The sequence below is a fragment of the Tyto alba genome, unplaced genomic scaffold (genome assembly GCF_018691265.1).
Source record: "Tyto alba isolate M040663 unplaced genomic scaffold, T.alba_DEE_v4.0 Super-Scaffold_41, whole genome shotgun sequence".
Lineage (NCBI taxonomy): Eukaryota > Metazoa > Chordata > Aves > Strigiformes > Tytonidae > Tyto > Tyto alba.
In genome coordinates this window covers 338,635-366,525 of record NW_024881317.1, presented here as the reverse complement: position 1 = coordinate 366,525, position 27,891 = coordinate 338,635, and the positions used below count along the sequence as shown (strand labels likewise).

The window sequence follows — 27,891 nt, the reverse complement described above, 5'->3', positions numbered from 1 at the left end:
ACCTGCCCCTCCATCCACCGCAGCCGGTTCCTGAATTAGCTCCCCTTGCTGTGGGCTCCTGATAAGCGGCTGCTTCCCATTGCTCAGGTGAGGGGGCCGGTCCCTGTCTGGGTGCTGAGTCCCCACTACGTCCCCAAACAGCAGCCCCGTGCTCGGGGCGGGGGGGGGGGGCTCTTTACCTCCTGGGGGGCTTCTGCGCCCTGGCCGGGGGCTGCGGGGGGACCCGGCCCTGCAAGCTCCTGCAGCCCCAGGCTGTGCGCATCCTGGGGAGCCGATCCGGGCACCCTGCGCACCCAGACGGGGTGACAGCCCCCAGCCGGGCACCCTCCTGTCCCCAGGGCCAGGCTGGACCCGGCCGGGGCCGCCCGCAGCCGCGTCACACAGAGCACAGGCAGCGGAGCTGGTTTGCATAGTTCTGAACATTTAATAACTCAGTCTCTCTAGCGTTATATCCACATCCATTAAATTAAAAACAGGCTCAGGAGGCAGCTCCCGGCTGATTAAATTACAAGAAAAAATTACTGTGCACCAAAAAGTTATTATAGAAAAATAGTCCTGTGGCCCCCAGCCGGCGGCTCCGTCCGTGGCAGGCCGGGGCTGGCGCTGGCACAGGGCGGGTGGGAGCCCGTGCCACGGCCCCGGTGTGCGGCAGCGGACGGCGAGGGGGCTCACGGCACCGGCCCCCAGCCCGTGGGGAAGGGGCAGCGAGGGCGGGTGGTGCCGGGAGGGAGCGGAACGGATTGTCACCAAGTGGGGGCAAGGCACGTCGGGGGGCAGGGGATCGGGGCGCCGGGCTCTGCCCAGCACGGGCAGGGTGCAGGCAGAGCGCAGGCACCGGCGCTGCCCCCCGCCCCGGCCAGCAGCACCCACGGCCCTGCCAGGGGGCACGAGGCGAGGGGGCCGCCCCACAGAGCGGGGTCTGTGTGAGGGGAGGGGTCCCTGCCCACGCCGGGGGGGGCGCTGAGCTGCCCCACACCCTCGGGTGCGGGGGGGGGTCGGGTCCACGCTGCAGGCAGCCGCAGTGGGGTGGGCAGGCAGCGGGCAAGCAGGCGGCAGGGGCTGAGGCCTGGCCATTATTGCTGTCGAAGGGCACGGGTGGAGGCGGGCAGGCCCTTGGGGGGTGGTGGGGGGCCGGGACGCGGCGGAGCCCGGCGGGGCAGGGGGACGCTGTGCCACGGGCAGAGCACGTCTGGGCTCCAGGCAGAGCCACCCCTGCCCCTGCCCCAGCCAGCCCAGCCTGAGCAGTGACAAGCCAGTGACCCCCCCCCCGCCACCACCCACCCTGGGGGACACGCGTGACCCCCCCCCAGCAGCAGCCACGGGGCTGGGGCAGGGGCCACGGCTGCTGGGGCAGGGCCAGTGAGAGCCAAGGGCCCCCGCTGCCATCCAATACCCCGGCGTGGGGTACAGAATGGACGTGGGGCCAAGAGAGATGGTGCCAGAGTGGGACGGTGCCGAGCTGAGGACGGTGCCGGCAGGGCCGTGCCCGGCAGCCCGGGCCAGGGCCGAGGGACGGTGCCGGCGGATGGGGAGCCCCGGGCTGCTGTGGTGTGGGAGGGGGGACGGGGGCAGAGTCCGGGGCCCCTCAGCCTCGCCTGCCCCGGCCCCGCCGTGCTGGGCAGGGAGGAGGGAGGGGCGGGAGGGCTCATCAAAGGGCACTTTGGTCTCTGATGAAGGCAGTCCTCTCACTGTGAGCCTCGGACTCCTCACCGTCCGACTCCGAGGGGCCCTCCTCCTGCCAGATGTCGGAGGGGAGCCCCTTGTAGGAGATGATCCCGCTGTCCAGGGCGTAGACTTTCACGCCCCGCAGGCTGAAGCCTGAGCGCGCCTGCAGCACCAGGAAGATGGTGACGAAGATGACGACGATGAGGACGCAGCTGAGGCTGGCGATGAGGACGGGCAGGTTGGCCGGAGGGGGGGCCTCAGCCAGCCCCTCGCCTTCTGCCAGGGCGGGGGACGCACGGCTGCTCTGCGTCTGGTGGGAGCAGGAGAGGTCCAGGCTGCTGAAGTGGGAGTGCGCGGGGCAGGTCAGGCACTGGTTGGGGCCGGGCCCCGCGCAGGTGGCACAGGATGGGTGGCAGGGCAGGCAGAGGTGGGGCGCGACGGGCTCCACGCTGTTCTCCAGGGTGTAGTGCGTGCTCTGGACGCCGGGCGCGAAGCCGGGGGGGCAGCGCTTCAGGCAGCTCTTCTGGTGCAGGTAGTAGCCCTCCTCGCAGACTGCGGGAAAGGCAGGGTCAGCGCATGCAGGGAGGGGGCTGCCTGCGCCCCCGTCCCCTCCCCGCCGGCCCCACGCTTACCCACGCAGGTCTGGCTGGGGGTCAGGGTCTTGCAGCCGCTGCTCTCCAGCTGGTTGGAGAGGCTGGGGGAGTCGGTGGCCGTCCCGTACAGCACGAGGGTGAACTTGGTCAGTGTGCCTGCAAGGACACGGGGCGAGGACCGCTGAGCCCGCGGGACCGCCCCTGCCCGGGACCCGCACAGGGAGGGGGCTTGCACCCAGTCCCCCCGCCACGGGCTGCCTGGGGACAAGTGGAACTGTGCCCAGCGCCTGGAAAAGTGCCCGAACTGGGACCGTGGCGGGGGGCACCTGGTGCCCCAGACCCCCACCGCTCTGGAGCACCGCGTCCCCTCCCCACAGACCCAGCTCCAGCCAGGTCACTGCAAAGTATCTGGGGTGCCACTGGCCCCTCTGCCTGAGGGTGCTGGGGGGACACCGGGCGCCCCCTCTGCTCCCGCTCCCGCCTCGGGAGGCAGCAGCAGCGGGGCGAGGCCAGCCCAGCCCTACCGTAGTTGTTGGCGTCGCTGGTGTTCTCGATCTCCAGCACCCATTCCCCGGAGGGATCCTCGTCCCACGAGTGCGTCGTCATGAAGGCCCAGTCATTGAAGCCGTCAGCCGAGAAGTCGTGGGGCCTGGGCGGGGTGGTGGGGCGAGAGGTGGGTGGCAATCCTCCCCGCAAACCCCCCTCCTGACAGCCCGGGCCTGGGGCCGCCCTGGGGCACCCCACAGCCCGGCGCCTACCTGGCAGCCAGGAGGGTGGAGCGGGTGCCCATGGGGCTGACGAGGTGGATGGCCAAGTCCCCCCGCCGGTTGTAGGACAACGTCAGCCTGGCCTGCGCGTGCTCCAGCCGGCTGATGTAGTTGGCTTTCCCCAGGCAGGCGTCCACCTTCCGCCGCACCTCCAGGCGCTTCCCGATGTCCCTGAGGAGGGCAGGCGGCAGTGAGCCCAACCCCGGCCCCAACGCACACACCGGGGTGCCCCGGCCCCCGCTCCCCGGCTCCGTGGCCGCCCCGGGGTGGCTGCAGCCCGAGGCAACCCCCCAGCAGCTGCTGGCGCCTCCTCTCCCTCCCCGCACGGGGCGCAGGCAGCAGACGGGGGCCGGGGGGGATTTGCTCTGCCCGAGCAGGCGCTGCCCGGTGCCAGCCCTGAATGGGCCCTTTCTTCACTCACCGCTGCGTTGGCTACACCCTGCGTGGCGCGGCCAGGGACGGCACAGGCGCGGCCGTCCCCATCCCGCTGCCTGCGTGCGGCTCCCTCCCTGGTGCCGGCACAGGACGCTGGTTCACAAGCAGTGCCCCCTCCGAACGGGCAGGGCCGGGTCCCCAGGGACCGGGGCAGGGCAGCAGGCAGAGACAGGGCCCAGACCCGGCTCCCCCCATGCCCAGGGATAGCCGCCCCCCCCACAACCCGAGAGCCCCCGGGGAGCGCCCCGGCCGCACACGAGACTCGGCGCACGTTGTGCTGCGGCGGCGATGGCCAAGCGGGAGTAAAAGGAGCTTCTGTCCGACCCCTGAAAAGCCCCTCTGTCTCGGGATGACTCGTGCTGGTCGCTCCCAAACCGCAGCAGCCCAGCCCGCCCGCGGCGCCCGGCCCGGCCCCAGCAGAAGCGGGCAGGCTCGGCGGCCGACGTCGGTGCTGGCTGGCTGAGGGTGCCTTTCCCGGCTCTCCCCGAGCTCTCGCAGCAGGACGACCCGGCGTCTTGGGGGCAGCTCAGCCTGAAACCCTCCCCGCTCCCCCCGCCCCACACCCAGAGGCGCTCGGGCTCCCGCGCGGGGCCGCGGACGGGGCGGACGCCGGGCGATGCCCTCCTGGGCTCACCAGCCCTTACTTCGGCTCCGCGAGGACGTCGATGACGCACTTCCTCTGAGGTCCCACCGTGGTCCAGTTCTTGGCCAGGCTCACCATGGCCCCCGCATCCAGCAGCCCATAGCCATACGAGTGGCTGACTGTGGACAGAGAGGGGGTCAGCGCCACTCCCGGGGGTCCCCAGTGGGGGACGCGTGCCTGGCCGCGCTGCCCGGCTCACCGAGGCCTCCTGCCTCCTTCACCCCCCAGGGCTGCGGGGGTGCTCTGCCCCAGCACCCCTGGGAACGGGGAGCCCCTGGTCCATCCCCAGCATCCCGGTACCTTTGCGGCCGACACCGTTGGTGACCCAGTCGTTGGCGTTGAGGTGAGCCGGCTTCGACGTCTGCACTACCAGGTGCTGCATGTCCCGCCAGGTCAGGTTCTTGCTGCGAGGAGACACAGGGCTCAGGAGCCAGTACCCAGCTCCTCTCAGCCCCAGGCAGGTCTGTGCCCGGCACCGCTGCCTCACGGGGCTGGCACAGCCCCCCCCTGTGCCAGCCCTTACTTGGCTTCCAGGGCGAGGGCAATGATGCCAGCAGCCAGAGGCGCCGAGGCCGACGTCCCCGTGTGCGATTCGGTGCATTTCTGTCTGAGGTCGGTCGTCACCTGCAAGGAGGAGTGCTGGGGTAGGAGATGCTGCAGGCACCGGCCACGTCCCAGAGCCGGCTCCAGGGCTTGTGTCCCCATGGGAGGGGAGGCAGAGCCGCTGCTCCTGGGGCAGCTCACGAGCTTCCCTCCAGAAGCCCCCAACTCCGAGCCCTGGGAGCGCCCCGGGGAGCGGCGGCGTGGAGGAGCGGGGCCAGCCCTGCTCCCAGCACCGTGACCCACTCGGCTCCCGGAGGAGGGAGCACATCCCACCCCCCGTGAGCCCCCCCGGCCAGCAGACACCAACAGCCCCGACTCACGATCTGCTTCTCGTTCTGGTTGCCGCTGCTGTAGGTGGTGGCGAGGGTGGAGGAGCAGGCCTCGCTGTACCAGGGCACGTTGCCGTACTGCGTGGTGCTGCTGATGGACAGCGTGTAGATGCTGTTGGTGTAACCGTCACAGTTGCAGCTGTCGTGCTCGCGGCCCCCGTTCCCGGACGCCCAGACGAAGATGGAGCCCAGCCCCCCTCGGCCCTAGCAACAGAGGCAGGGTGAGGGGCAGCGCCGGCATCGCCCGCGCTGCCGCGGGGCGGGAAGCTGGTGCCGACCCCGGGGCTCTTGCAGCCTGAGTGGGAAACACTGAGCAGAAGCAGACGGGACAGCGGGACACCACCGGTCACAGCCCTCCAGCCTGGGTGCCCGGCCCTGCCGTCCCTCACCACCGCCGCGCCGACGGAGGGCGCCGAGGCGGCTCTGCAGAGGCTGCCCCGACTGGTAAGGCACTGGGCGGCAGGGCTGATGTCTCTTTCCGCTCGGAAATCACCCGGGGCTGACGCTGCCTGCGTGGGATTTGCAGCTGCCTGGCAGCACTGCGGGAGCTCAGCAGAGCAGTCCCAACCGGCGGCTCGGCACCCAAGAGCCACAGCTCCGCTGGCAGCACAGAGCCGGCGTGGCACGGCGGGGTGGGCTTGCTTTGCTCAGCGTCTCCTCGCGCAGGGAATGCCAGGCGGGACATGGAGCACGGGTAACCATGCAGGCTGCAGCACGGCCACGGCACAGGCTGCACATGGGGATGGCGTGGGGGGGGACGTGAGGCTGGCATGAAACCAGGCAGGAACCAGCACAGGGCTTCGGGGAGCAGGGAGAGACCCTCCCGGCATGGGGCTGCGCAGGAGCCCTCTGAGCAGGGAGGACAGGGCTGCTCAGAAAGGCGAGAGAAGCACCCAGCACGGGAGGAGTCCTGACTCAGAGCCATCCCACAAGAAGAACAGGAAAAACCAACAGAGCCTGATACTGGAGGTGGGCTGGAAGGCAGCTCACCGTGGGAGGGCTGGGACAACAACCAGGGCAGGCAGAGCAAGGGAAATGGGGCAGGAGCTCAGCCGGCACTTCCCTGGCAAACTCCTGCTCACCTGGCTGACCCCTCGGAAGAAAGCCTCCTCCGCCAGCCGGGCCGGGCCATCCACTGTCTTGCCGTCGTCCTCGGGGCCCCAGCTGGCACTGTAGATGTGGATGTGGTTGGGATTGAGACCCAGGGAATGGGCCTCCACAGCATCAGTCACCTCCCCATCCAGCATGCGCACGCCTAGGGCCAGAGAGCAGACGTCACGGGCGACCGGACCGGACCGGGCAGGGCGGCCACGGGCAGCGGTGCCGCTGGCGAGGGACCCTCCATCCGCCGCCCCGGGCCATCACGGGGGGCCGCCCTGCCCAGCAGCACCCGGATCCCCAGCACAGGCCGCTTCTCCGGCCACGAGGCCCCCGCCGAGCCCGGCGCAGGCTTTGCTGTCAGTGCAGGGCAGGGTGGCACCCACCTCCGATCCTGGCGTTGTAAGCCACGCCGACACCGCAGATCCCGTTGTTTGCCACGGCAGCAACCTCCCCGGCGCAGCGTGTGCCGTGTCTGCAGTTGACACAGGACCAGGCGTGCTCAGGTGGGGCCCGGAGGGACCAGCCCCCGGGCTGCCTCCCATCCCTCCCGAACCAGGCGTCTGACAACGGCCCCGCGGGGCTCCTCCGCCCACCCTCCTGCTCCAGACTAAGGGGGACCGAACGGCCTGCACCGGCACTGGGCAGCTCCAGAGGATGCTGCTGGCAGCAGAAAGGGAGGCAGGGGGTTTCTCCGCGGGGCAGAAGCATGCCACCACCCCCGCAGCCTCCCACAGTCCCCGAGGGCTGGCGCTGCCGCTCTCGCCTCTGCCTCCTGCCTTACCTGTTGTCGTTCATCTGCGTGTAGCGGGGCTGCGGGTCTGGGTCCTGGTCGTTGACATCAAAGCTCGCCCCTGGATCCTGGAAGACAGATCTGGCAGTTAGAGACCGTCTACCTTGGCCACCAAGTCCCGGGGCCGTGCCTGCTGGGCTGAGCAGGGGGAGCAGGCTCCAATCCCACCTCCGTGTCCCGCCACGGCAGGCATGACCCCCGTGCCACGCAGCTCTGGGGTTGCCCCGTGCGGACGCAGGTGCCCGGACAGGCTCCTGGGGCACACCCCCCTGCGGCATCACCCCACACTTACATAGTTGCCCTCCAAGTCAGGGTGGTTCTTCTCGATGCCGTCATCCAGGATGGAAACCACGATGCCCTTGCCCGTGTAGCCTTGCTCCCAGGCCTGACGCACATTCAGGTCCCGCTGGTTCGTGTTGTACTGGGAGAGAAAAGCCCTGGCAATAGGAGCTGCGCCCAGCTGCCGGCATTGCAGCGGGGGTGCGCCCGGACCCCTCCCGAGTCCAGCTGCAAGGGTGAGCAAGAGGCAGCTTTCACCCCACTCTGCCGTGGCACGGGGACGAGGAAAGCCCAGGGGACCCGTGCACAGAGGACAGTGCAGGGGCAGCCAAGGAGGGCCACTCCGAAAGGAGACTGAGCCCCAGGCTGTGCTTGGTCCCCATAGACACGGCTCCCTCTGCAGAGAGGCACAGGCATGGACCCGTTCCTGGGCCAGGCAAAGGGCTGCTCCCTCCTAGCCCAGCCCCGGGCTCTCCCCAGCCCTGCCAGCACCCCGGCAGGGAGCTGCAGCCCCATGAACCCAGCCTCTTCCCTGGGGGGTCTCCCCGGACACACAGCACCGGGTGGCTGCTCAGGCCTTCCTCCTCCTCCTCCTCCTCCTCCTCCCCGCCAGCCTGGCTGGGGGCAGCAGCAGCGACCTGACAGCCATCCCTCTGTGTCCCCAGAACTCGCACCCGCCCTCGCGACTGCGCAGCTCCCCTCCTCGCCCAGCGCTCACCAGGTACCACTGCTGCGGGAACTTGGGGTCCGTGGGCTCCATGAAAACGTCCCGCTTGGTCCTGCGCTTTGCCACCTGCTGCTCCAGCCACTGCACCTGGGGGCAGAGGGGGCACGAGGCTCCTCCACTGTCCCCTTGGCAGCTCGCGCCCATGCCGGCAGCTTCCTGGGACCCCCGTCCCCCCCCCAGCAGCCTGCCCCGAGGGGCTCTCCCTGGGGAGCCCGCAGAGCATCTGACCCTGCCAGGGCTGCCCCAGCTGCCCCTCCCGGCCCCCCCTGCCCAGCTGTGCCGGGCGCCCCGCGACAGGCTCCGCTCCATCGGAGCGGGCAGGTCAGAGCGCGGAGCCCTGCAGCGCCGCGGGCTGCCGAGAGCCTGCCAGCCGCTGCGACACGCCGCGCTGCCAGCACGCCAGGCCCCTGGGACGGGGCCAGGGGACGGAGCCCCGGGCAGCCCCGCACCGCGCCGGCGCTGCCCCACACCCCTGGCCCTGTGCGCGGGGACGCGGAGCCCTCGGGGGAGCAGCAGCTGCCCCGCGCCCCGGGATGGCACGTGCCGGGCTCCCGCCCCACTCCACCACGGGTCTCCATGCCAGGGGATGGTTCAAGGCAGCTCAGCCCTCTCCTGTGCGCAGTGCTGGCTCACACGGAACCGTGAAGTGACCAGGACCAAAGCCAGTCCCCCGCAGACAGCCCCACTGCACGTACCTGTGGTTCCCTGGCCAAACGGCTGTGCCAGGGTTGGTGGGGTGAGAGGGAACGCTTCACCACGCCGCTGTGCCGAAAGTGGTAATAGTCACCAAAGATCTGCAACACAGAAAGGAGCGGGATGGAGGGAAGACCTTAGTCTCCCCACCTGCAAGCCCGAGCCCCAGAGCTGCCACGGGCAGGATGGGCCCCCCACTCCAGAGCGGACGGAGGGGCTCGTGTCGGGGCACACAGGGCAGGACCTCCTGCGAGGGGCTGCAGCAGCTGGCGACAACCCTGGGGCCACAGCGACGCAGCCTCTGCCCAGCTCGCCCTCCCGCGGGTCCTCGTGGGGCAGTAAATCCCGAATTGCCCAACAAAGCTGCTGCCCTGGCACGCAGGCCCCCAGCAAGCAGCACCAGCCGGGAGGGACAGGCCTCTCAGAGCCAGCCCAGAAGAGGCACCGACCTCAGGACCCCGCGCGGGGACAGCCAGCAGCCGAGGAGCCATGCTGCGACGGCCCCGGCTCGGCTCCCGCGCACGTGGGGACAGCGCGGCTGGGGCTGGGGCAGGAGCAGGACGGGACTCCAGCACAGCCCGGCTGGGCCAGGAGGCCATGCAGCCGCCCAGCTGGTTATTTTTAAACCCCAAACCCTCTCCAGCACTGTCACTTCCTTATCCCCTCCTGCACGTCCAGGAGGCTGGCCTGGCCGCGGCAGCCCCCCCGCTGCCGCCCAGGGCCTCCCGGCCCAGCAGCCTGCCTGGACTGGGGAGAATGGGACCGAGCGCCCACCCGGCCCCCTGGAAGCCATGTAGCCTGGGCAGCAGCCGCAGGCAGGATCCAGCTGCACGGCTGCCTGCAGGGCTGGGCTGTGGGAACACGAGGGAGAGGACATTTCACCCTCTGCTGCCCTAGGCTGCCATAAAACTGTTTGGTTGCAGTTAACAACCCACCCCCCAAAGCTTATCACAGCTCTGCAGAGCCCTGCAGCCAGCCGGAGCCAAGCAGGGGAGGAAAGGTGCGCTTGGCTGAGCAGCACCCTCGGCCCCGGGGCAGCAAATCGGGGCTGCAGCTCTCCAAGCCCTGCGCTTCGACCTGAAATCCCTCCGTGCTCCGTGGGAAACGCACCCCAGCACCTGGAGCCAGGGCTGTGCCACCCCTGCTCGGGGGATCCATGCGCCGGCACACCAAGCCCCTGCCTGCCCAAGGGGAATTGCTCTGCTCCGCAGGGTCCCCCCGCGGCACGGCCCCCTGTGCACCAGCCACGCCGTGAGCAGGGAAAGGGAACGGATTCGACTCACGGCAACCCAGCACTAGTGGCACAGGGCAGCAGGAGCTGAGCACTGGGGTCAGGACTTGTGTCCAGGGCTCTGTCACCTGGGGACTCATGCTGGCAGCACCCCGGCACACGTCAGTCCCCAGGGAAGGGGCAAAGCCCCCGGCTGCTAACTCAGGGGCCCGCTCCTCTCTGCGTGTGTCCTCTGGACCCTGGAGGTGAGGAAGCTTGCAGCAGGAGACAACGCAGCGTGCAAACGAACCCTGGGCCACGCCAGCTGCCGTCATCCAGGGAAGCTGCAGACCACGCCAGCTCCCCAGGACGTGGTGGTCGTGGCGTGGGGCTGCGCTCCCCGGTGCTGGGGGCAGCTGCTCCTGCCCTGGGCTGGGCTGGCAGAGGAAAGGCCAGGAGTCATCCTGCAGCTCTGCACCCCGTCCCCGCGGGGCACGGCTGGCTGCAGAGCGGTGGTGCTGCCTGTTACAGCAGCATCACACCTCCGGAGTCACTGGGGACAGACCCAAGCTGTTCCCTGCAGCACACCACGTCCCCCCAGCACAGCCTGGGACACCCGGCAGCTCAGAGCATTCAGGGAGGTGCCGAGGTAGAAAGCCTCTGCACTGGGCTGGCAGACAGGAAAGCGAGCTGCAGGCTTGCTGCCCTCCCCCAGCACCCCCTCACCCCCTCCGGGGGTAAGGACAGAGCCCCGATTGTTCCTGCACGCGGATCGTGGCTCTGCCTGGTCATCCGACTGGATTAGTGCTGCACAGACACCGCGGTGGCCGCCAGGAGCCGGCCAGCCCACATGCTTCCACCCTAATCCCCACAGTCCCTGTCCTCAGCAAGGGCAGAGCCACCCCCCCCAAGCCCCGCGCGTCCCCAGGGCGGGCAGCGCTGCCAGCTCGCTGCTCCTGCCGCAGCCTCCCACCACAGGTCTTGGCCACCCCGGCCAGCCCCGGGGCCAGTGGGCTCCCTGCACTCCCACCCGCATGGTGATGTGCCGGGCAGCAGCAGGGGCTAGCGGGGACCGGCAGTCCTGCGGTACGGCAGGTCCGAGCTCTCCGCCCTGGGCTGGGGCTGCCCCGGTGTCCTGCCAAGGGACCAGCAGCCGGGGCCGTCCCAGTGCTCCCCCTCCCCAGCTGGGGCAGGCAGTGCCTGCAACACCTCCTCTGCACCAGCCCCAGCAGCGCGAACCACCCCGCTCCCACCTCGCTGCCCCATCCACCCCGCTCCTCACCCCCGTCCCTCCCCAGCACCGTCCCTTGGGCCCCCTCCAAGGCCACCGGCGCCAGACACGGGTCCTGGCACCTCTGCCGGAGGCACCACTGGCCCAGGGGACTGCGGGCCGGCCCTGGCTCCGCAGGCAGCAGTGGAGCAGGGAGTACGCCAGGACAGCACGCCTCGGAGGACAGTGTCCAGACCCCACGCTGAGGCCAGGATCCTCTCAGATAAGGACCCTGGGGGCCTCTCACTGGGGCACTGCCAGAAGCACCCGGTCCCCCCCCCTCCGCCTCCAGCCTGGCTGCCACATCCTGTCCCAGCGGCACACACACCGCCCAGAAACCTCCCGGGAGCCAAAGCCCAGCTCCTCCAGCCCTGCTCTTCCCACCGGGCCGCCAGGTCCGGGCTGCGCGAGCTGGCTGCCCCAGCCAGCCAAGCCTCGTCCCGCAGTGCGGACACCGGGACGGGCTCCAGAACGGGAGAAACCGTGCCCAGGGCGGCAGCTCCTGCCGCAGCCCACGGCTGCTGCCTCGCAGCTGCTCCGCCGGCAGCCGGGCGGGCTGGCAGAGCCGGCGCAGAGGTGCCGGCCTCCGGCCGCGGCATGAGCGGCGCGGGGAGAAGGTGGAGCGCTGCCAGGCAGAGCAGGCACAGAGCCCCCGCGGCTCGCTGGGATGGACCCCAAAGAGGTCTGGGCTCCCCGCCGAGCCCCAGGGCCCTGCGTGCTGCGGCACGGTGGAGACACAGCCCCAGGGCCCGGTGCCCCTTGCCACGACGGGAAACGCTGCCGGGAGCCGGCTAATGGCACCTCAGTCCTGTCCCCTCTCACAGAGTCTCGGCAGAGACCTGGCCCAGCGGGATGTGTCCTGGGCTGCTCTCCCAGTCCCCTCTGCATGGCAGCGGCCCCGGCCCGACGTGTCCTTTGACCTGGCATCGGCTCGAAGACACTTCTACACCGACAGCACCTGTGAGACTGCCCCATTGCCCCCCCCCAGCACAGGCACTCTCAGCGGGGACTGGCCCTGGCCCTGGCCCCCACAGAGCTCCCTCCTCCGTAAGGACTCGGGGCTCCCTGTCCCCAGACCCCGCGCAGGGCTCCTTTCGGGTGGCAGGACAAGGCACCCGCCAGCTCCAGCGGCAGCCACCTTCCCCGCCCGCCGCAGCCGCTCACAGCGAGGTCCTGACACCGCAGCCACGAGTTGTGCAATTTCCTCTGGGATTTCGCCCTTCGCTTCCTTCCCGGAGAGCCAGCCCAGCCCGGCAGCAGCACCCGGCTCGCAGGGCAACAGACCCCTGGGGGAAGCAGGCTCTGCTCTGCCAGCACCAGCCTCACCTCGCCGGAGCAGCACTGCTCCAGCTCCCCGTGCCTGCACGGGGGCCGGGGGTCATCCCTTTGGGCCAGCCTCGCTGCACCCGCTCCCATGGGACACTCCTGGTCCCCCCTCGGTCACAGCAGCCGTGCTGGTGCCAGCTCCATCGGCAAAGCCCCCTGCCCCCAGATCAGCCTGCGCTGAGAGCACGGGGCAGCCGGCATCACACGACAACAGCAGCATCGAGAAGCGCTGGCCTGCAAGAAACAACCTGCCAGCACAATGTCCGGCCCGCAGCACCGTGCTGGCAAGCAGGAGCCCAGCCATCGGCCTGCCCGGCCCCACGGCTCCCAGTCACGGCACGGCTTTCATGCCACTGCCTCGGGAGCCAGACCTGTGAGCACCCTGGCTACCGGCGAGGCACGGCCCGCAGCCGGCCAGGGCAAGCGGAGCCAGCTGCCTGGCACACTGGGGAGCCGGGCCCTGCCAAGGATGCTGGCAGGGGAGCTCTGCAGAGTTCCTGGTGCTGGGGACAAGGCTGGGAGCAGCTGGGAATGCGGGGAACACGAGGGGCCCTGGTTCCTTCACCATCACCGCACTCTCCCCGACCCGCTGCCAGGAAGGTGATGGCAGCGACGGCCCCAGCGCAGCCACGTGCGCTGCCCCGTCCCTGGCTGAGGGCAGAGAAAGCCGAGAGCGGCAGGGACCTGCAGACACACTGTCTGTGAAGGGACTTTTGGGGCCAAGGACACGCGGCTGCGGTCAGACCGCCTGCTCTGGGGACACCCAGGAGGCACCGCTGCCACCCCAGCCTAGCCGAGCCCGTGCCGCATTGGGGCAGCTCGCTGCAGGGAGCGCCGTCGGGAACCGGGAGCCCTCCCCTCCTCCAGCGACACACAGCTTGCTCCATTTCTTTGTGCCGAGATGGGCTTTTCCTCCTTCCCCCTCCAGCAGGCAGAGCGTGCCGCGCCGTGCCACCGGACCACCCCGCTATCGGGGGAGGCCCCGGCTCCATCCAGCTAATTATCACCCTGGAGCCAAGGCAGCAGATGCTGGAGGGCTGTGGTGAATTCAGGCCCTGCTGCCAGAAAGAGCAGCCCCAGAGCGAGCTCCAGGGACGGGCCCAGCGCCCACCCAGACCACGGCAGAGACAGGAGAAGATGTTGCTTCTGTGGGGAGGGGGAGGCGGGGGACTTACCGGGCCCAGGTTGAGGAATCCATGCTTCCTGGCCAGCCTGTCAGCCTCCTGGGGTCCCGCGGGGACGAACACAGCCCAGGTGTTGGTGTAAATACGCTGGGCCAGCACCTCCCGGGCCAGGAGAGCGAGGGCAACCACCAGAGTCCAGAGCAGGAGCAGCGAGCAGGACCTCAGATCCATCAGAGTATCGGGGTTCCTCTAGCTGGGGAGCAGGAGGGTCCCGGGAGCGGCGGGTCCAGCGGCCTCCCTGTGTCAGCACCCCGGGGCGCGCCGGCCCCTCTGCCCCGCTGGCCCCCGCTCAGCCCAAGCCCGCATGGGGACAAGCCCGCAACAGCCGGGCTGTCGGGCGGCAGCGGGGACAGACCGTCCGGGGCAGCAGCACGATCTGCAGAGAGACAGGAGAGCGGTCAGGCCCCGGGGCACCGCTCCTCAAACCCGGGGAGGGGAAGGCTCCGCCGGACCGAGCCGCGGCTCTGGCAGCGGGCAAGGGGCCCTGGGCTCACAGCAGCCCTGTGCGCCGCGGCGGCGGCTGGCTCCGCAGGTCACCCGGCACAGAGCCGCGGCTTATCTTGCCTATTGCCCAACGTGTACTTACGCCCTGTGCTTACAAACATGGGAAACAAACCGGGAGGGGAGAAGGGCACGAGGGGAGGGGAGCGGTGAGGCAGGGGAAGCTGTGCCTCCTGACACCACCGTCCGCAGCTGACAGGAGCCCCTGCTCCAGCCAGCACCTGGGATGGGCCTATCTGGGCACGGAGCTGGGAGCTACTGCTGCTCCAGCCCCAAGAGGAGACCAGAGGGAGATGCCCCCAACGCTGTGTGAAGACCCCCAGCTAAATGAGAGACTGGAAGGGGGAAAATCCAGGGAGAGCCCCTGCCCTCTGGCCAGCGGAGCCCCAGCCTCCAGCACCTCCAGTCAGCGACCGACCAGGCAGTGCCCGGTAGCAGCACCGAGCGCTGTGCTGCCTGTCACCGTCAGCAGCTCGGCTCTGCCCTTCCTCCGGAGCACAACATGGTGACACCGGTGTGACTCATCTTCACAACAGAAAGGAAACCGGCACAGGGACCGGGAAAAGGGGCACGTCGTGACCTCCAGCAAGCACCCAGGGAAGCCTGGGGACAGCTCGCGCCGTGTCAAAGGGTGAACGCAAGAGCTGGGAAGGCAGGTGGGGAGCAACCCACCCAGCGCAGAGGAGCCCGTGACGCGGCGGTGCCGGAGCGAGCTTCACGCGCGGTGCTCCACAGGGACCCTGAAATATCTGGTCATGTTTCAGAGACAGCGGGAAAGGTGAGAGGCGGCGGTGCCCGGAGGAGCCCCATCCCCCTCCGGCAAGCAGCGGCCACAGCGAGCAGGGAGCCTGCGGCACTGCCAGGGGAGGAGAGCAGCTCCTGGCAGCCGCCTGAGACCTCGCTGCAGGCTGCAGCACAGACAGTGCTGCGATTCAGGCACGCCACGGCTCCCCCTCAGCCGCCAGCCCTCGGCCAGCTGCGGGCCCGGCCGTGCCGCCGAGGCACCGGGCGCCGCGAGCACCCGCCGGAGGCTGGGCGGGAGCTCCAGGTCCCAGGTCCCGCCGGGGCACAAATCGCAGTTTCCAGTGGGAAAGGCTCCCGCAGCCCCCAGGGAAGGGAAAAAGCTACCGCACGGGCGGGGAGAGCAGCAGGCAGGGCGCAAGGGGACACTGTCCGCCACGGCCGGTCCCCGTGCCAGCACCTCGCCCCCTCCGCAGCCCCCCGAGCTGGGGCAGCCTCCTCCGCCTCGCCGGTCCCGGAGCCAGCAGCCACCCCGCGCCCCGGCGGTAACGGCCCCACGCGGGGACAACGCTGCAGCGGGGCCCCGCCACGGGGCGCGGAGCCCGGCGCCCCAGCACGGCCAGACGGGCGGGGCTCCCTCCCCGCTCGACCCCGCTGCGCGCCCCGCTCCTGCCCGCAAGCCCCCGGCCTTGCGCCCCGGGACCCGGAGGAGGGAGGCGAGGCACCGGGAGAGCCCCGGGCTGCGAGCGGGGACGCGAGTCCCGGCCGGCGCGGGGGCCGTGCCCGCTGCTCCGCATCCGCCCCGCGCCGGGCAGCAGCCGGCCGGGATCCTTCCCGGTACCGGCGCTTCCCGGGGAGCTGGGCCCCGGAGCCACGGGCGGCCGGGCCGGGGCTCGGCCCCGCCGGTGCGGCGGGACGCGCGGCCTGGCCCCCCCGCTCGCCCTCGGCTTCCCAGCGGCCGTGCCCGCCGCAGACCTGCCCCCCCGCATCGCCCGCACCGGGGCGGCGGGGCCGCGCTCGTCCCCGCCGGCAGCGCCCCGGGCCCGGGGCTGCCCGCCGCCCCCCCCCGCCGCCGCCCGGGCTGCGGGGTCCCGCCCGGCCGGGGCCGCCGCAGCTGTCAAACCGCCGGCGCCCTTACCGCGCGGCCTGCCCGCTCCGCTCCGCTCCCGCTCCCGTCCCGCCGGCGGCCGGGCCCGTCTGTCGGCGGCGCCGCGTCACGCCGCGGGGCGCCCGGAGCGCCCGCCCCGGAGCCGGGCCCGGCCCAGGCAGGGGCGGCCGGGGCGGCCGGCGGGGCCGGTTGTTTACGCCGAGCAGCTGTCAGCGCCGCCCGCCGCCCCGCCCCGCCCCGACCGACCGGCCCCGCTCGGCCCGGCCCGGCCCGGCACGGCCCGGCACGGCTCGGCACGGCGCGGCCCGGCCGCCGCTCCGCCGGGCGCCGCCGGATGCCGTCACCGCCGCCCGCCCCGCCCGCGCCGCCGCCGAGCGCTCCGCACCGGGCCCGGCGACAACTGGGGGGGGGGGGAGATGGGGGGGGGGAGATGGGGCCGCTCCCCCTCGCCCCCGTGACACCCCCCGCTCCGCCGACACCGAGCACGGCCGCTGTCCCGTCCCCCCCGGGGGCTGCCCGTGCCCCCCCCGAGCAGGAGACCGGGGTGTGCCCCGTGAGACCCCAGACCCCCCCCCCCCGCCCCGTGGGCCCCGAACAGGGGTGCGAGGGTGCCCGCGGAGCAGGACACCCCGAAGCCGCCTCGCCTCGCGTCCCCGGCGGGGGGCTGGCGGCGGGACACGAGTGTACCCAGCCACCGGCAGCCACCCGGGCCGGGGGGTCCCCAACCGGCACCGGCCTTCCCGCAGAGTCCCTGCCGTGGGGGTGCAGCCCCCCGCCAGCGTGCAGCAGCCGGACAGAGAAACTGTCTGGAAAGCCGCAACACAAGGAAAACCCATCAGCCCAGTTTCAGGTTTCAGGAGAGAGACTTCCACCAAGGAGAAAAGGTGAGAAGTGAATCGCGGCTCGTCTTGGCTTCGGTTGTTTGTGAAAAAACAATACGCTCTTGTCCCTCGTGTGCGTGGGACCATGTCAACAGCAATGCAAGAGCCAGGTCAAGAGCAAAAGGCAAAAGCGGCGGAACCCAAACTGACCTGAATCCTCTGCACCTCAGAAGGGGTCTGGGCAGCCCTGGGTAGGAGCGAGTCCTACAGCTCCTGACAGAGAAAAGGAAGTCACTCGGATATCATGATCGAGATCATGAAGCATTAGCAATCGCACAGGAAACAGTCACCTTGGTAACTGAGATGCTGAGAACAGCCCAGAAAATCTGGCACAGGGCAGGTTTCTCTGTTAAAAAACTGGGTTAGTTTTGCAGGGCAGACCCCCGGCCGCAGCGTCGCCCCGGGGGCAGCGACTCGGGCCGGGCCGACCCCAAGAGCTGCCACTGGCACCACCGCCCCGGGGGCTGCGGTACCCCCAGGTCCACCCTCTGGGGTCACGGTCCCGGGGTGTCCCGGCGCCCCATGGACACGCAGCACTCACCCCACACCACCACAGCCCGGTCGGCAGCCGTCCCCGGGGGCCAGCGAGCCCAGGCCGGCCCCTGGACGTGCAGCTGAGCCGGGAGCGTCCCGCAGAGTTTTACAGGGGGACACACGCACTGGGGGCAGGTCCTGAGCCCCCACCCCGGCCCTGGTAGGCGGGCAGCCTCCCCCAGCACCCGCCCGCATGCCGCATCGTCAGGTGCTGCAGTTGGGTGCTGGCGGCCGTGCCCAGGCAGGTAACAAGCCATCGCACCTGGCCCCTGTGACATGTCACGCTGGGGAGAGGAGCTGACAAAGGGCCCTTGTCACCACGGGGCTTATCTCGGTGCCGCAGGGCAGGCAGGCAGGAAGCACCTCTCTCTTACATAAACTACTGGCTTTGGACCCGCACCCTGACCCCGCACCCCTGCCAAAGACAACGCCTCTCACCGGGGAGCACCCAGCTGTGGTATGAAGCCACAGACGTGAACGGGATCTGCCTGCGCAGCAGCGCCCCAGCACCGGGGGCTGACAGGGCAGCCAGGCTGGACCCGAACGGCTGCTGCTCCCCCCACACCTTACGGCGCCGCTCGGCATCCCTCTCCCTCTCCTCGGCCGCTGCCGATGGGGCAGCAAGGGGACGAAGCAGCTACCGCAGCCGCGTCTGCCAGGACCACGAACCCTCCTCTTGGGCATTTAAGTGACCCGGGGGCCACGGCTCGGAGGCATCAGCGCGGAGCTACCACCAGCCAGCAGCTCTCCGCGAGGCCTGCCCTGCCAGGCCCTGTCCCGTGGCATTCCCCGGAGCCCACACTGTGGGCACAGGGGCCAAACTGCTCACTGGGGCCAGGGGGAAACCCCCGCCGTGCTCCTCCACACCAAGCACACTACGTGGTGTAGCCCGGCAGCACACACAATCAATAGAAACCTACTTTCATGGAAAAATCAGGTCAATTTTTGGCTTTCGGGCTGCAGAGATTGCGCAAGCTCCGACAGTGATGCAACTGCCCATCTGCCTGAGCTTTCCGGGAGGCAGAGCAGCAGCGGGGCTGCACCCCTGCCCACAGGCACCCCCAGCCCGGGGGGAGCTGGGGACACAGCAGGACGGCGGCAGTGCCGCTCCCCGGCAGCCAGCGCGCTGCGGGCCAGAGCAGACCAGTGATCAGGAAACCAGCAGAGGAAGGGCAGAGATCCCCGCCAAACAGTGGGGAAAAAACAAGTAACAGGCAGCAATGACAGTCAGAGGACATCCAGGGGGACCAAATCAATCAGTAAATGTTTCCCTGGAGCACAGCAACCCGCTCTGCCCGTGCTGGCGCGGCGGTGAGCCCGCAGCCGCTCTGCTGTGCTGCAGACAGGCTTCCCCAGCCCTCTCCCAAGGCTCAGGCCGCAGGCCCCTTTCCCTGGAGTCCCCCCAGCCCCTCTCCTCCCCGCACCGCACCGCTGGACGTGACCAGATGGCTCCTGGGAAAGCCCCGGTGCCCCCGGAGCTGGGACTGCTGTGGCCCCACCGGTTTGAGAGGCTCTATTCATAGCCACGCTCCCAGACACAACATCTCACTGTGGTCTCACGCAGGGGACTCAAGGCCAAGCCCAAACAGCCTGACCTTGCTCTGCGGTACAGCTGCAGAAACAAACAGCAGCGGCTCAGGGCGGTTCTGTAACTTTATCTGCCTCTGCCTTTGTCATCAGCAGCTGTGATGTCGCCAAGGTATCGACCCACAGCCTGCTCCGGGCGGTGGTGCATCACACCCTGCCGTCGCCTGTCCCCCACAACTGCAGCTGTGCAGGTGCAGGGACATCCCGGCCCCTTAACGCTGCGGCACCCGGGGTCCTCCACACCAGTGACACGCACGGGAACACAAGTACACGTGTGCGGGAATCACCAGGGCGGAGAACCCACCCACGGCCCTTCGGCAAGCGCCCCGTTTGGGGAGGGGGTGCTCACAGGTACGGACACACAGATCTAGCCCAAAGCCTGGCAGGGGCAGGTTTTCACTGGCAAGCTGGCAGAGCACCGGGGCACAGACTGGCCCGTGCTCCGGGCTCGCTCCCGCCGGCGGCTGCCGAGCCCGCGCAGCCTTGCACCACCCCGGGAACAGGGGGCTCAGCCGGCGCGGGCAATGCCGGCACTCGGCTCCCCAGCTCGGCTGTGCCTCTCGAGGGGACACGGGGCAGAGAAAGACACATCACAGGCCAAGAGCCGCTTCTCGCCCCGGCCTCCCAACGCCTGCAGCCACAGAACCGAGCCAGGCTGTGAAAGCATTTCCCTGTTTGCCAAAGTCTTTAGCTTTGCTTCACCTGAACGGGACATTATGTGCTTTGTGTGCCTTTCACAAGCTTTCCTTTAACCGCTGCATCTAATTGTTCCACCACGTCCTATGTTGAAGCTCGCTCCTTGCCACGGTGGCACAGGCCTCACTAGGCAGGAACACACTGCGATAACACTTAAGATTAATATCTCATCAGATAACCCAATGCAGAGCGGGAGCTCCGGCTGTCGTCTGGGCGCAGAGGCCAGAAACACATGGACGAGCTGTTGCTTATTCCTGGACGAGGCTGGGAGGACCATCAGTTGCTGTAGGACTATAAAGCTACCAACACCTCGGCTACCAAGGCAAACCACGAGCTATGGGGCACCAAGGGGGGTCCGCGGTGCCGGGGTCCTGCCGCACACCCTGTCCCACCTCTTCCAGCACGGCAAGAATGCGCTGAAGCAGGGGGGCCCCGGGGAGAGCCCACAGCTCTGCCTGCAGCAGAAACAGGGTTCTCTGAGACAAGGGAGAGCCTTCCCCCAGCGCACGGCAGGGACCCAGCCCAGGGCAGCCCCAGTCAGCGCTGCAGGGGCTGGGTTCACCCCCCCGACCCTGGGCGGCACTGCTGCCGAGAATGGGGTCCGTGCTCCCCGAGACCGGCTGAATGAGTCGCCCAGGGGGACATCTCCCAGCCAAGGGCGCCAAAAGGAGAACTCCCCAGCACTTCCTCTGGGATCGTGCTCCCGCACCGACCCACCCACTGGAAAAGCACGCTTGCTTTTGGGGCTTCCTGGCTGCCACCCCCAGCGCTGGCCTCAACCTGCACAGCCTCTGTTCCACGGCCATGAGAGCACCCGCTCCGGGGTGGGCACCCGCTCCGGGGTGGGCACCCACTCTGGTGAGGGCACCCGCTCCGGGGTGGGCACCTGCTCTGGCAAGGGCACCCGCTCCGGGGTGGGCACCCGCTCCGGGGTGGGCACCCACTCTGGCGAGGGCACCCTCTCCGGGGTGGGCACCCTCTCCGGGGTGGGCACCTGCTCCGGGGTGGGCACCCGCTCCGGGGTGGGCACCCTCTCTGGGGTGGGCACCTGCTCCGGCGAGGGCACCCGCTCCAGGGTGGGCACCCTCTCTGGTGAGGGCACCCTCTCTGGGGTGGGCACCCTCTCCAGCGAGGGCACCCTCTCCGGGGTGGGCACCCGCTCCGGCGGGGGCAGGGCAGGCACCCGTCAGCACAGGGTTAAAGCACAGCTCTGGCCCCTCTGCTCCCCAGATCCCCAGCCGCAGGGTGCCGGCAGATAAGACTTCTCAGAAGACCAAAACCTCATCCTTTGTTTCGAGAAGGCGGCACAGGGCGGCAGACGGCCCCGGCCGCGGCCCTTCCCGGCACACACGTCAGCGCCGGGGCTGCCCCAGCGGCACGGCGGGGGGGGGGGTGTCCCCGCTGCACCGGGAGCGGATGCGGACCCACCGGTGGCTCATCCCGGCAGCCCCGCCAGAAGCGGGATGCGTCCCGCAACCCGCCGAGCCCCCCCCCCCCCCCCCGCCCCGGGGTCCGGCTCGGCCCCAACAAACCGCTCCCGCGCCCAACGGGGGTGGCGGCGGGCGGGGCCCCGCGGCACGGGAGGCCGGTCCCACGGGAGCCCTGCCCCGGGGAAAGGGGCTGGAGACCGGCCGTGGGGGCAGAGCGCGGCGGGGCCGGGGCCGAGCACCGGGCACCGACCGGAAGCGCCCCCTGTGCCGCCACCTCCGGTGACACGCCGCCGGCCGGCTTCCGCTTCCGGCGGAAGTGGGCGCGCGGTTCCCGTTCCGGGTGAGCGGCTGCGGGGAGCGGTTGGCGGCGGCCGCTGCTCGACCCCCACCCAGTCCCGGCCTCGCTCCCGCTCCCGTGCCGGGTCCCGGTCCCGGTCCCGGTCCCGCCGCCACCATGTCGGTCCCCAGCGCCCTCATGAAGCAGCCGCCGATCCAGTCCACGGCGGGCGCCGTGCCCGTCCGCAACGAGAAGGGTGAGTGGCGGGGGGCGGCGGGGGGCGGCGGCGGGGCCCCCGGTGACGGCCGCGGGGCCCCCGGTGACGGCCCCGCCGCCCGCAGGCGAGCTCTCCATGGAGAAGGTGAAGGTGAAGCGGTACGTGTCGGGGAAGCGGCCCGACTACGCGCCCATGGAGTCCTCGGAGGAGGAGGATGAGGAGTTCCAGTTCATCAAGAAGGCGAAGGAGCAGGAGGTGGAGCCTGAGGAGCAGGAGGAGGAGCTCGCCAACGACCCCCGGCTCCGGCGCCTCCAGAACCGCATCGCCGAAGACGTGGAGGAGCGGTGAGTGTGGCAACAGGGAGGTTTCCCCCTGGGAGCTCCGTTCCCACGGGGAGCACGGACGGGAGGAGCTGCCGGTGCCCGGCCACTCCAGCCCCTGGGAAGGAACACGGGCGCTGGGGTCTGCCCACCCTCCGCAGTTCCAGCGTTCACCCCAGCCCCATTAGGAACGATTTATGAGTAGTCGTCTTCTTGCAGCCTCTTTACGTTCCAAGTGCCGTTGTTTAACTGGGGTCTGTTGCAGGCTGGCAAGACACCGTAAAATCGTGGAGCCTGAAGTGGTTGGAGAAAGCGATTCGGAGGTGGAGGGGGAAGCTTGGCGCCTGGAGCGGGAGGACACCAGCGAAGAGGAGGAGGAAGAGATCGATGATGAGGTGCGCTTGCAGAGCTGAAGAATGGGCTGAGGGAAACCCCTGAACGGCACGGGCTGGCGCTGCCTTTTGCACGGACGCGTGTGCTGTCTGGTGGAGCCGGACAAGTGTCATAGCTAGCTGTGATTTAACTGGTGGGTTACCGTCCTCTTGCGTGGGATGGGACGCTGGGAGAGGCCACCGTGCATGCGGAGGGATGGGTGCATCACCTCGCAGCCAACACTCCAGGCATCGTGGGTTTTTGACAGAAGAGCGAGAGGGAAGCGGTAGCGGGGCTGGTGGTCTGACTCCTCCGCGCGTGTCTCCATTAGGAGATTGAGCGTCGGCGCGGGATGATGCGTCAGCGAGCACAGGAGAGAAAAACCGAGGAGATGGAAGTGATGGAGTTGGAGGATGAGGGTCGATCGGGAGAAGAGTCCGAGTCAGAGTCTGAGTACGAGGAGTACACGGACAGCGAGGATGAAATGGAGCCGCGCCTCAAACCTGTCTTCATCCGCAAGTGGGTGGCACGGCCGTGTGGGTCAGCCCTGGGCAAGGACGCGGAAGTCGGGAGCTGGGGGCTGAGCAGATGCCACTGCCGTGGTCTCCTCTTCCTCACCGTGGGGCGGTGGGTCGGCTCCCCGGAGGGGAAGCAACTGTCACAGCCTGGCAGGGCAGAGCTGGGGAGCGAGGGGCCATCCCAGCACCGCCAGCCCCTCGTCACTTGCCTTGGGATTGGGCTTTGGGTCGAAGCTGCAGTGGGGTCTGCCTTGAACCCTCGGGCGAGTGCTGCATGGTGGTACGGGAGGCCGTGCCCCGCAGCCGGGGGCTCGCTCTGGCGTGGGTGACTGCAGCCGTCGGGGAACAGCGTGGCAGCCCCAGCGTGGGCGATGCTGGAAAGGGCAGAGCCCAGCGCCTCGCTCCGGCCTTGGAGAGAGCAAAGGCTGAAAGCAGCTGCAGGGGGGCAGGGCTGCAGGGGGGCTGCGCTGGCTCCCAGGGAGGCTGAAGGCTGCTGCGGTCCCTGCCTGCAGGAAGGACCGGATCACAGTTCAGGAGCGAGAAGCAGAGGCCCTGAAGCAGAAGGAGCTGGAGCAGGAGGCAAAGAGGCTGGCAGAGGAGAGGCGCAAGTACACGCTCAAGGTGCCGAGGGGCGGGCTGACGGTGGCGCGGCAGGGCAGTTGCTGCAGCAAGCTGAGCTTGGTTCTTGCTGCAGATCGTGGAAGAGGAAGCGAAGAAGGAGCTGGAGGAGAACAAGCGCTCACTGGCAGCACTGGACGCACTTGATACAGATGATGAGAATGACGAGGAAGAGTATGAGGCTTGGAAAGTACGTGAGCTGAAGCGTATTAAACGGGACCGTGAAGAACGAGAAGCGTAAGTATCATCGGCATAAACCGAAGGCTGAGAGCCCACAGCCCCGGGCTCTGTGGGCAGCTGAGGCGCCTCTTCCTCAGGCTTCCCCTTGGCAGCATGGTGTTAGCTAGACCGAGTGCCCCAAGCCCCTCCTGCCTGCTTCAGGCTGCCTTCGCTCCCCTACGGAGTCAGCAAATCTGCAATCCCTCGGGCAGCAAGAGCTCTCCCGGAGGGTGCTGAGGGGACACGGGGTCTCAGGGGTTTCTCTCCTGCCCAGCATGGAGAAGGAGAAGGCAGAGATTGAGCGCATGCGGAACCTGACGGAGGAGGAGCGCCGCGCCGAGCTCCGCGCCAACGGCAAGGTCATCACCAACAAGGCGGTGAAGGGCAAATACAAGTTCCTGCAGAAGTACTACCACCGCGGCGCCTTCTTCATGGTGAGTGGTGCCGTGAGGGGCTGTGCGAGGCGCCGGGGGGGAGCCCCCCACCCTCGTGCTCTGGGGCTGGGGGTGCCCTGGGACGAGCCAGCCTTTTGAAGGCAGCAAAGTGAGGGGGAATGCTCTGAACTCGGCCAGCTCTTGCGGCAGAGGGTGAGGAGCGGTGACACCAACACGGGTGGGAGAGGGCAAGCGGACCCACTCAGAACCCAACCAGCTCCGTGTGGGCTACAGCCCGGGCTCTGGAGAAGGGGCCTGAGGGGATGTGAGGGTGGGCACCAGAGGCAGGCCTGGGGGTCAATGCCGGTGTCCCCCACGTTCAGCAGTAGGCTAACAGCACTGCAAGCACCACGGCAGCCCCCATGGAGCGGCCACGCTGGCGTCTGGTGGCTCTTCCCCGCTTGTGCTGGGCACTGGCACTTTCTGGAGACTTGCAGGCTGAACAGGCATGTCCCTTTCCTGCAGGATGAGGATGAGGAGGTGTACAAGAGGGACTTCAGCGCCCCGACCCTCGAGGACCACTTCAACAAGACCATCCTGCCCAAAGTCATGCAGGTGGGTGTGCTGGCTGGAGGGTGCCCCATTGCGTGCCACCCTGGGGGGCTGGGGTTCCTCAGGGGGAGCAGCAGGTCCCCACATCCTCCCTGGACAGCTGCTCACGAGCTCTTCTGCTCCCCAGGTCAAGAACTTTGGGCGCTCGGGGCGGACGAAGTACACGCACTTGGTGGACCAGGACACCACCTCCTTCGACTCTGCCTGGGGCCAGGAGAGCGCACAGAACACCAAGTTCTTTAAGCAGAAAGCAGCGGGCGTACGGGATGTCTTTGAGAGACCCTCAGCCAAGAAGCGAAAAACCACTTAAGGGTAGGGGCAGGAGGGCGCATCTCTGCCAGCTGCCGGGAGCCTGGGCAGGGACAGAAGGGACGCAGCGCTGTGCCAGGACTCGTGTGGTGACCAGCCAGCCCTTCCCCTGCCCCTGTGGGCTCCCTGCCCGGGCACCGTGGAGGATGTGGGCCGGTCTGTGCTGGCCAGGCCCGCAGCCACACCAGTCCCACCAGCAGCTGCCGCGAGAGCCTGGGCAGTGCCTGACAGCACTGTGCGGGAGCACGCCCACTTTTGGAGGAATTAACGGACTTTTATACCCATCTGGTCCACAGCATCTCCCTAGCGCTTGTACTTTCCTCACTGTCACTTCGGGCCCTTTTTTGGTGTGGAACAGTGGTGACCCTGTCTCCTCACCCTGTTCCTGCAGGGCTCGGCTTTTCTACCTGTGCGGGGGAGGGGGCGGGGGGTCAGTTTGATTAAAGCAGTTGTTTTGTTACACATTTTGGCTGTGCTGGCTATGGTGTGTGGCCTCCTGCGAGCCAGGATGGGCTGGCCCATCTCAGGGATGTGCCGGCCTGGGAAGAGGACACGGTAGCCATCACCCTTGTGCCGGGGGCTGCAGCTCCACCCACCATGTTAACAGTGCTTTCCAAAGACGGGAGACACGAGGTTCCCTGCTGCAGCCCCTGGGACACAGCAGTCCCATGGGGATGTTAACGAAACCCCTCATGGGGGCTGGGGGGGCTCAGGCACTCCCTGCCCCCCTCGTCCCAATCCTGGCCCCGCTAGTCAGACCTCAAGTGCACCAAGAGCAGCGGGAGCCGCAGCCCCTGGGTGTGCTTTAAAAGCAGGATGAGCAGCGTGTGTGGGTGCTCAGGCAGATCCCCCCCCCCCCGACCACAGTGACAGCCCAGTCCCACCGGTGCCTTTATTGGGTGCGCAACACGCCGCGGGCCCCGCGCTCAGTCGGTGAGGGCGATGAGCGCCTCCACCACGTTCCCCATGTGCTCGCGCAGGCTGCGCTCCGCTGCCGCCCGCGAGATCTCCATCTCCGTCATCTGCGGGGGAAGTGCCGTGAGGGGGGCGGCAGCGGGGGCCACCCCGCCGTGCGCCCACCCGATCCCGGGGCCAAGCGGGCAGGGGCGCGCTGGCCCCGGGTGCCGCTTTGGTGACGAGGGGTTGGGGCGTGCCACCGCCCGCCCTACTCACGATCAGCTCCAGGTCCTCCTTCTTGATCGTCACTTTTGCCAGTTCCTTCTCCCTGCGGCAAGAGACGGACAAAGCTCCGGTGACCGTCCCCGCCCCGGGAGGAGCCCGGGCCCCCGCTCCCGGGGAAGCCGCGGCCCGGGAGGTGACCCGGCGCGGGAGGGGCACGGCCCCCGGAGCCCCGGGCGAGCACGGCCGGTTACCTCTCCTGCTTCGCTTTCTGCTCCCGGGACCTCCGGTCTCCGATCACCGACATGGCCTGCCAGGACGAGCGCGGTCACCGGGCGGCTCAGCGCCGCGCCCGGCGGGACGGGCTCGGCCCCGGCCCCGCAGGCAGCGCCTGGCCCGGTCCCGGTCCCGGTCCCGGTCCCGGTCCCGCCCCGCCCGCCCGCCGCACCGTCTCCAGGTTGGAGCTCTGGATCTCCTTCTCCTCCGCGTAGTCCGTGACGCGCTCCAGGTCCGCCGCGCCGCTGTCGTGCTTCCGCGGCTTCTCTGCCGCCCGCCCGCCCGCCCCATCGCCGCTACCCCCGGACCCGTTGGGCTCCGTCTCCAGCTCCAGCTCCACATCCCCCTCCGCCGCCATGCCGCCGCCGCCGCGCCCCGCTTCCGGTCACGTGCGGCCGCCGGAACCACCGAGCAGCAGCTCCGGCAGGACAGCGCGGCGCCGGGCACGGCGTTGGTCCCCTCCAGGCCCCGCCCCCTACCCGCCAGGTCCCGCCCCATCGCCGACAAGCCCCGCCCCCCCGCCGGTCCCCGCCGGTGCCGCGGGGCCGGGCATCCCGGGGGGCTCGGGGGGGGGGGGGGGGGGCTCGGTGGCGGCGGCTGCCGGGCGCTGCCACCGCCGAGGCGCGGGCCCGGGCGGAGGAGGGCGCGCTCTGCCCGCCGGCCCCGGGGTGCCCGGCGCTAAGCCAGTCAGAGGGTTAGGGGGTTAGGGGTTCCCGATCTGGCTCCCGCCGTGATCACACGCGACGGGAGGACGGGACCGGCCTCCCCGGGCCGTGCGTGGGCCCGGGCGCCCGGGCGGCACAGACTGTACCCGCGGCCGCCCCCCACGCTGCGGGGCTCCAGCACCTCGGGGTGCCGTGGGGCAGGGAGCCCTTCCCACGCGGGTCCCTGTGCCACTGTGAGTGGGGCAGGAGACGAGGCTTGGCCACCGAAGGCACAAGGACAGGCAGACCCAGGTGCGTGGCAGAGGGACATGTCCGTGCCCGGGGCGGCTGTGAGGCAGTGGGTGTTCGTGTGGGTGTGAGGGGCCCTGCCGTGCGTGGCCACACCGGGCTGCCGGTGCCGGGAACGTTCCTCCCCGCGCAGCAGCCGGGGCCAGCCCTGCTGCCGTCTCAGCACTGCCGTGGACCTCGGGGGACAAACCACGGTGGCAGCTCTGTGCTCGCCCCGCAGGGCTGGGTGCCCAGGTGGGAGCAGTGGGAAGAATGGAAAGCTCAAAAGCAAAAAAAAGTCATGAGTTGAAAGACACTTTAACCTGTGAAGGAAAGGGGGAAAATAAAGCAAACCCCAGCACTGTAAAGGCAGTCTTTCATGGCCTCCCACCAGCAGCCGGGAGCCCAACCAGTCTCCAAGCAGCAGCCACACTGGGAGCCAAAACCCTTCCTCTGCCTCTGCCTGCGGTCTCACCGCCACGGGCCCCTTTGGCCACTGGGTCAGCTGTCCCAGCTCCGTCCCCCCCGCCTCCTGCCCACCCCGGCCTCCTCGCTGCGGGGGAGTGTCGCGGTTTAGGCCTGGTTGGCAGCCAACCACAATGCAGCAGCTCTCTCTCCCTTCCCCTCCAGCAATG

The 27,891-nt window shown here is 69.4% G+C and overlaps 3 protein-coding genes across 5 annotated transcripts; 1 reads left to right on the top strand and 2 right to left on the bottom strand.

Annotated features, from left to right (window-relative positions):
- Nucleotides 1-401: 401 nt before the first annotated feature.
- On the bottom strand, nucleotides 402-18,685 carry FURIN (furin, paired basic amino acid cleaving enzyme). 3 transcript variants are annotated; one of them, XM_042804228.1, is made up of 17 exons: nucleotides 17,137-18,685; nucleotides 16,997-17,059; nucleotides 13,607-13,991; nucleotides 8,628-8,726; nucleotides 7,924-8,019; nucleotides 7,219-7,347; nucleotides 6,918-6,994; nucleotides 6,520-6,608; nucleotides 6,118-6,290; nucleotides 5,027-5,239; nucleotides 4,627-4,727; nucleotides 4,404-4,507; nucleotides 4,105-4,222; nucleotides 3,017-3,196; nucleotides 2,783-2,907; nucleotides 2,298-2,414; nucleotides 402-2,217 (listed from the first exon to the last, which is right to left on the bottom strand). In XM_042804228.1, the coding sequence occupies exons 3-17, from the start codon at nucleotides 13,784-13,786 to the stop codon at nucleotides 1,649-1,651; spliced, it is 2,370 nt and encodes a 789-aa protein (XP_042660162.1). In that variant the 5' UTR covers nucleotides 13,787-13,991; nucleotides 16,997-17,059; nucleotides 17,137-18,685; the 3' UTR covers nucleotides 402-1,648. The 3 variants fall into 3 exon arrangements, with proteins under 3 accessions (XP_042660162.1, XP_042660161.1, XP_042660163.1); XM_042804227.1 differs by lacking the exons at nucleotides 16,997-17,059; nucleotides 17,137-18,685 and adding an exon at nucleotides 15,996-16,112; XM_042804229.1 differs by lacking the exons at nucleotides 16,997-17,059; nucleotides 17,137-18,685 and adding an exon at nucleotides 14,789-14,904.
- A 2,745-nt stretch (nucleotides 18,686-21,430) lies between these two features.
- MFAP1 (microfibril associated protein 1) lies at nucleotides 21,431-25,393 on the top strand. The gene is made up of 9 exons (XM_042804234.1): nucleotides 21,431-21,626; nucleotides 21,712-21,931; nucleotides 22,173-22,302; nucleotides 22,611-22,798; nucleotides 23,310-23,418; nucleotides 23,492-23,652; nucleotides 23,909-24,068; nucleotides 24,534-24,623; nucleotides 24,748-25,393. Exons 1-9 carry the CDS (start codon nucleotides 21,548-21,550, stop codon nucleotides 24,928-24,930), a joined length of 1,320 nt encoding a protein of 439 aa, XP_042660168.1. The 5' UTR covers nucleotides 21,431-21,547; the 3' UTR covers nucleotides 24,931-25,393.
- A 414-nt stretch (nucleotides 25,394-25,807) lies between these two features.
- Nucleotides 25,808-26,706, bottom strand: HYPK (huntingtin interacting protein K). The gene is made up of 4 exons (XM_042804236.1): nucleotides 26,497-26,706; nucleotides 26,303-26,358; nucleotides 26,103-26,154; nucleotides 25,808-25,951 (listed from the first exon to the last, which is right to left on the bottom strand). The coding sequence occupies exons 1-4, from the start codon at nucleotides 26,680-26,682 to the stop codon at nucleotides 25,856-25,858; spliced, it is 390 nt and encodes a 129-aa protein (XP_042660170.1). The 5' UTR covers nucleotides 26,683-26,706; the 3' UTR covers nucleotides 25,808-25,855.
- Between the last annotated feature and the right edge of the window lie 1,185 nt (nucleotides 26,707-27,891).

Excerpts from the sequence above, each read along its gene's own strand:
- FURIN (XM_042804228.1), bottom strand. The coding sequence starts at position 13,786 with ATGGATCTGAGGTCCTGCTCGCTGCTCCTGCTCTGGACTCTGGTGGTT. Across the intron at positions 6,609-6,917 it reads ACGCAGATGAACGACAACAG|ACACGGCACACGCTGCGCCG; the intron begins GTAAGGCAGGAG and ends TGTCAACTGCAG. Across the intron at positions 2,218-2,297 it reads CCCCAGCCAGACCTGCGTGG|TCTGCGAGGAGGGCTACTAC; the intron begins GTAAGCGTGGGG and ends CCTTTCCCGCAG.
- MFAP1 (XM_042804234.1), top strand. The coding sequence starts at position 21,548 with ATGTCGGTCCCCAGCGCCCTCATGAAGCAGCCGCCGATCCAGTCCACG. Across the intron at positions 23,419-23,491 it reads GGCGCAAGTACACGCTCAAG|ATCGTGGAAGAGGAAGCGAA; the intron begins GTGCCGAGGGGC and ends TTCTTGCTGCAG. Across the intron at positions 24,624-24,747 it reads TCCTGCCCAAAGTCATGCAG|GTCAAGAACTTTGGGCGCTC; the intron begins GTGGGTGTGCTG and ends TCTGCTCCCCAG.
- HYPK (XM_042804236.1), bottom strand. The coding sequence starts at position 26,682 with ATGGCGGCGGAGGGGGATGTGGAGCTGGAGCTGGAGACGGAGCCCAAC. Across the intron at positions 26,155-26,302 it reads CAGAAAGCGAAGCAGGAGAG|GGAGAAGGAACTGGCAAAAG; the intron begins GTAACCGGCCGT and ends CTCTTGCCGCAG. Across the intron at positions 25,952-26,102 it reads AGGAGGACCTGGAGCTGATC|ATGACGGAGATGGAGATCTC; the intron begins GTGAGTAGGGCG and ends CTTCCCCCGCAG.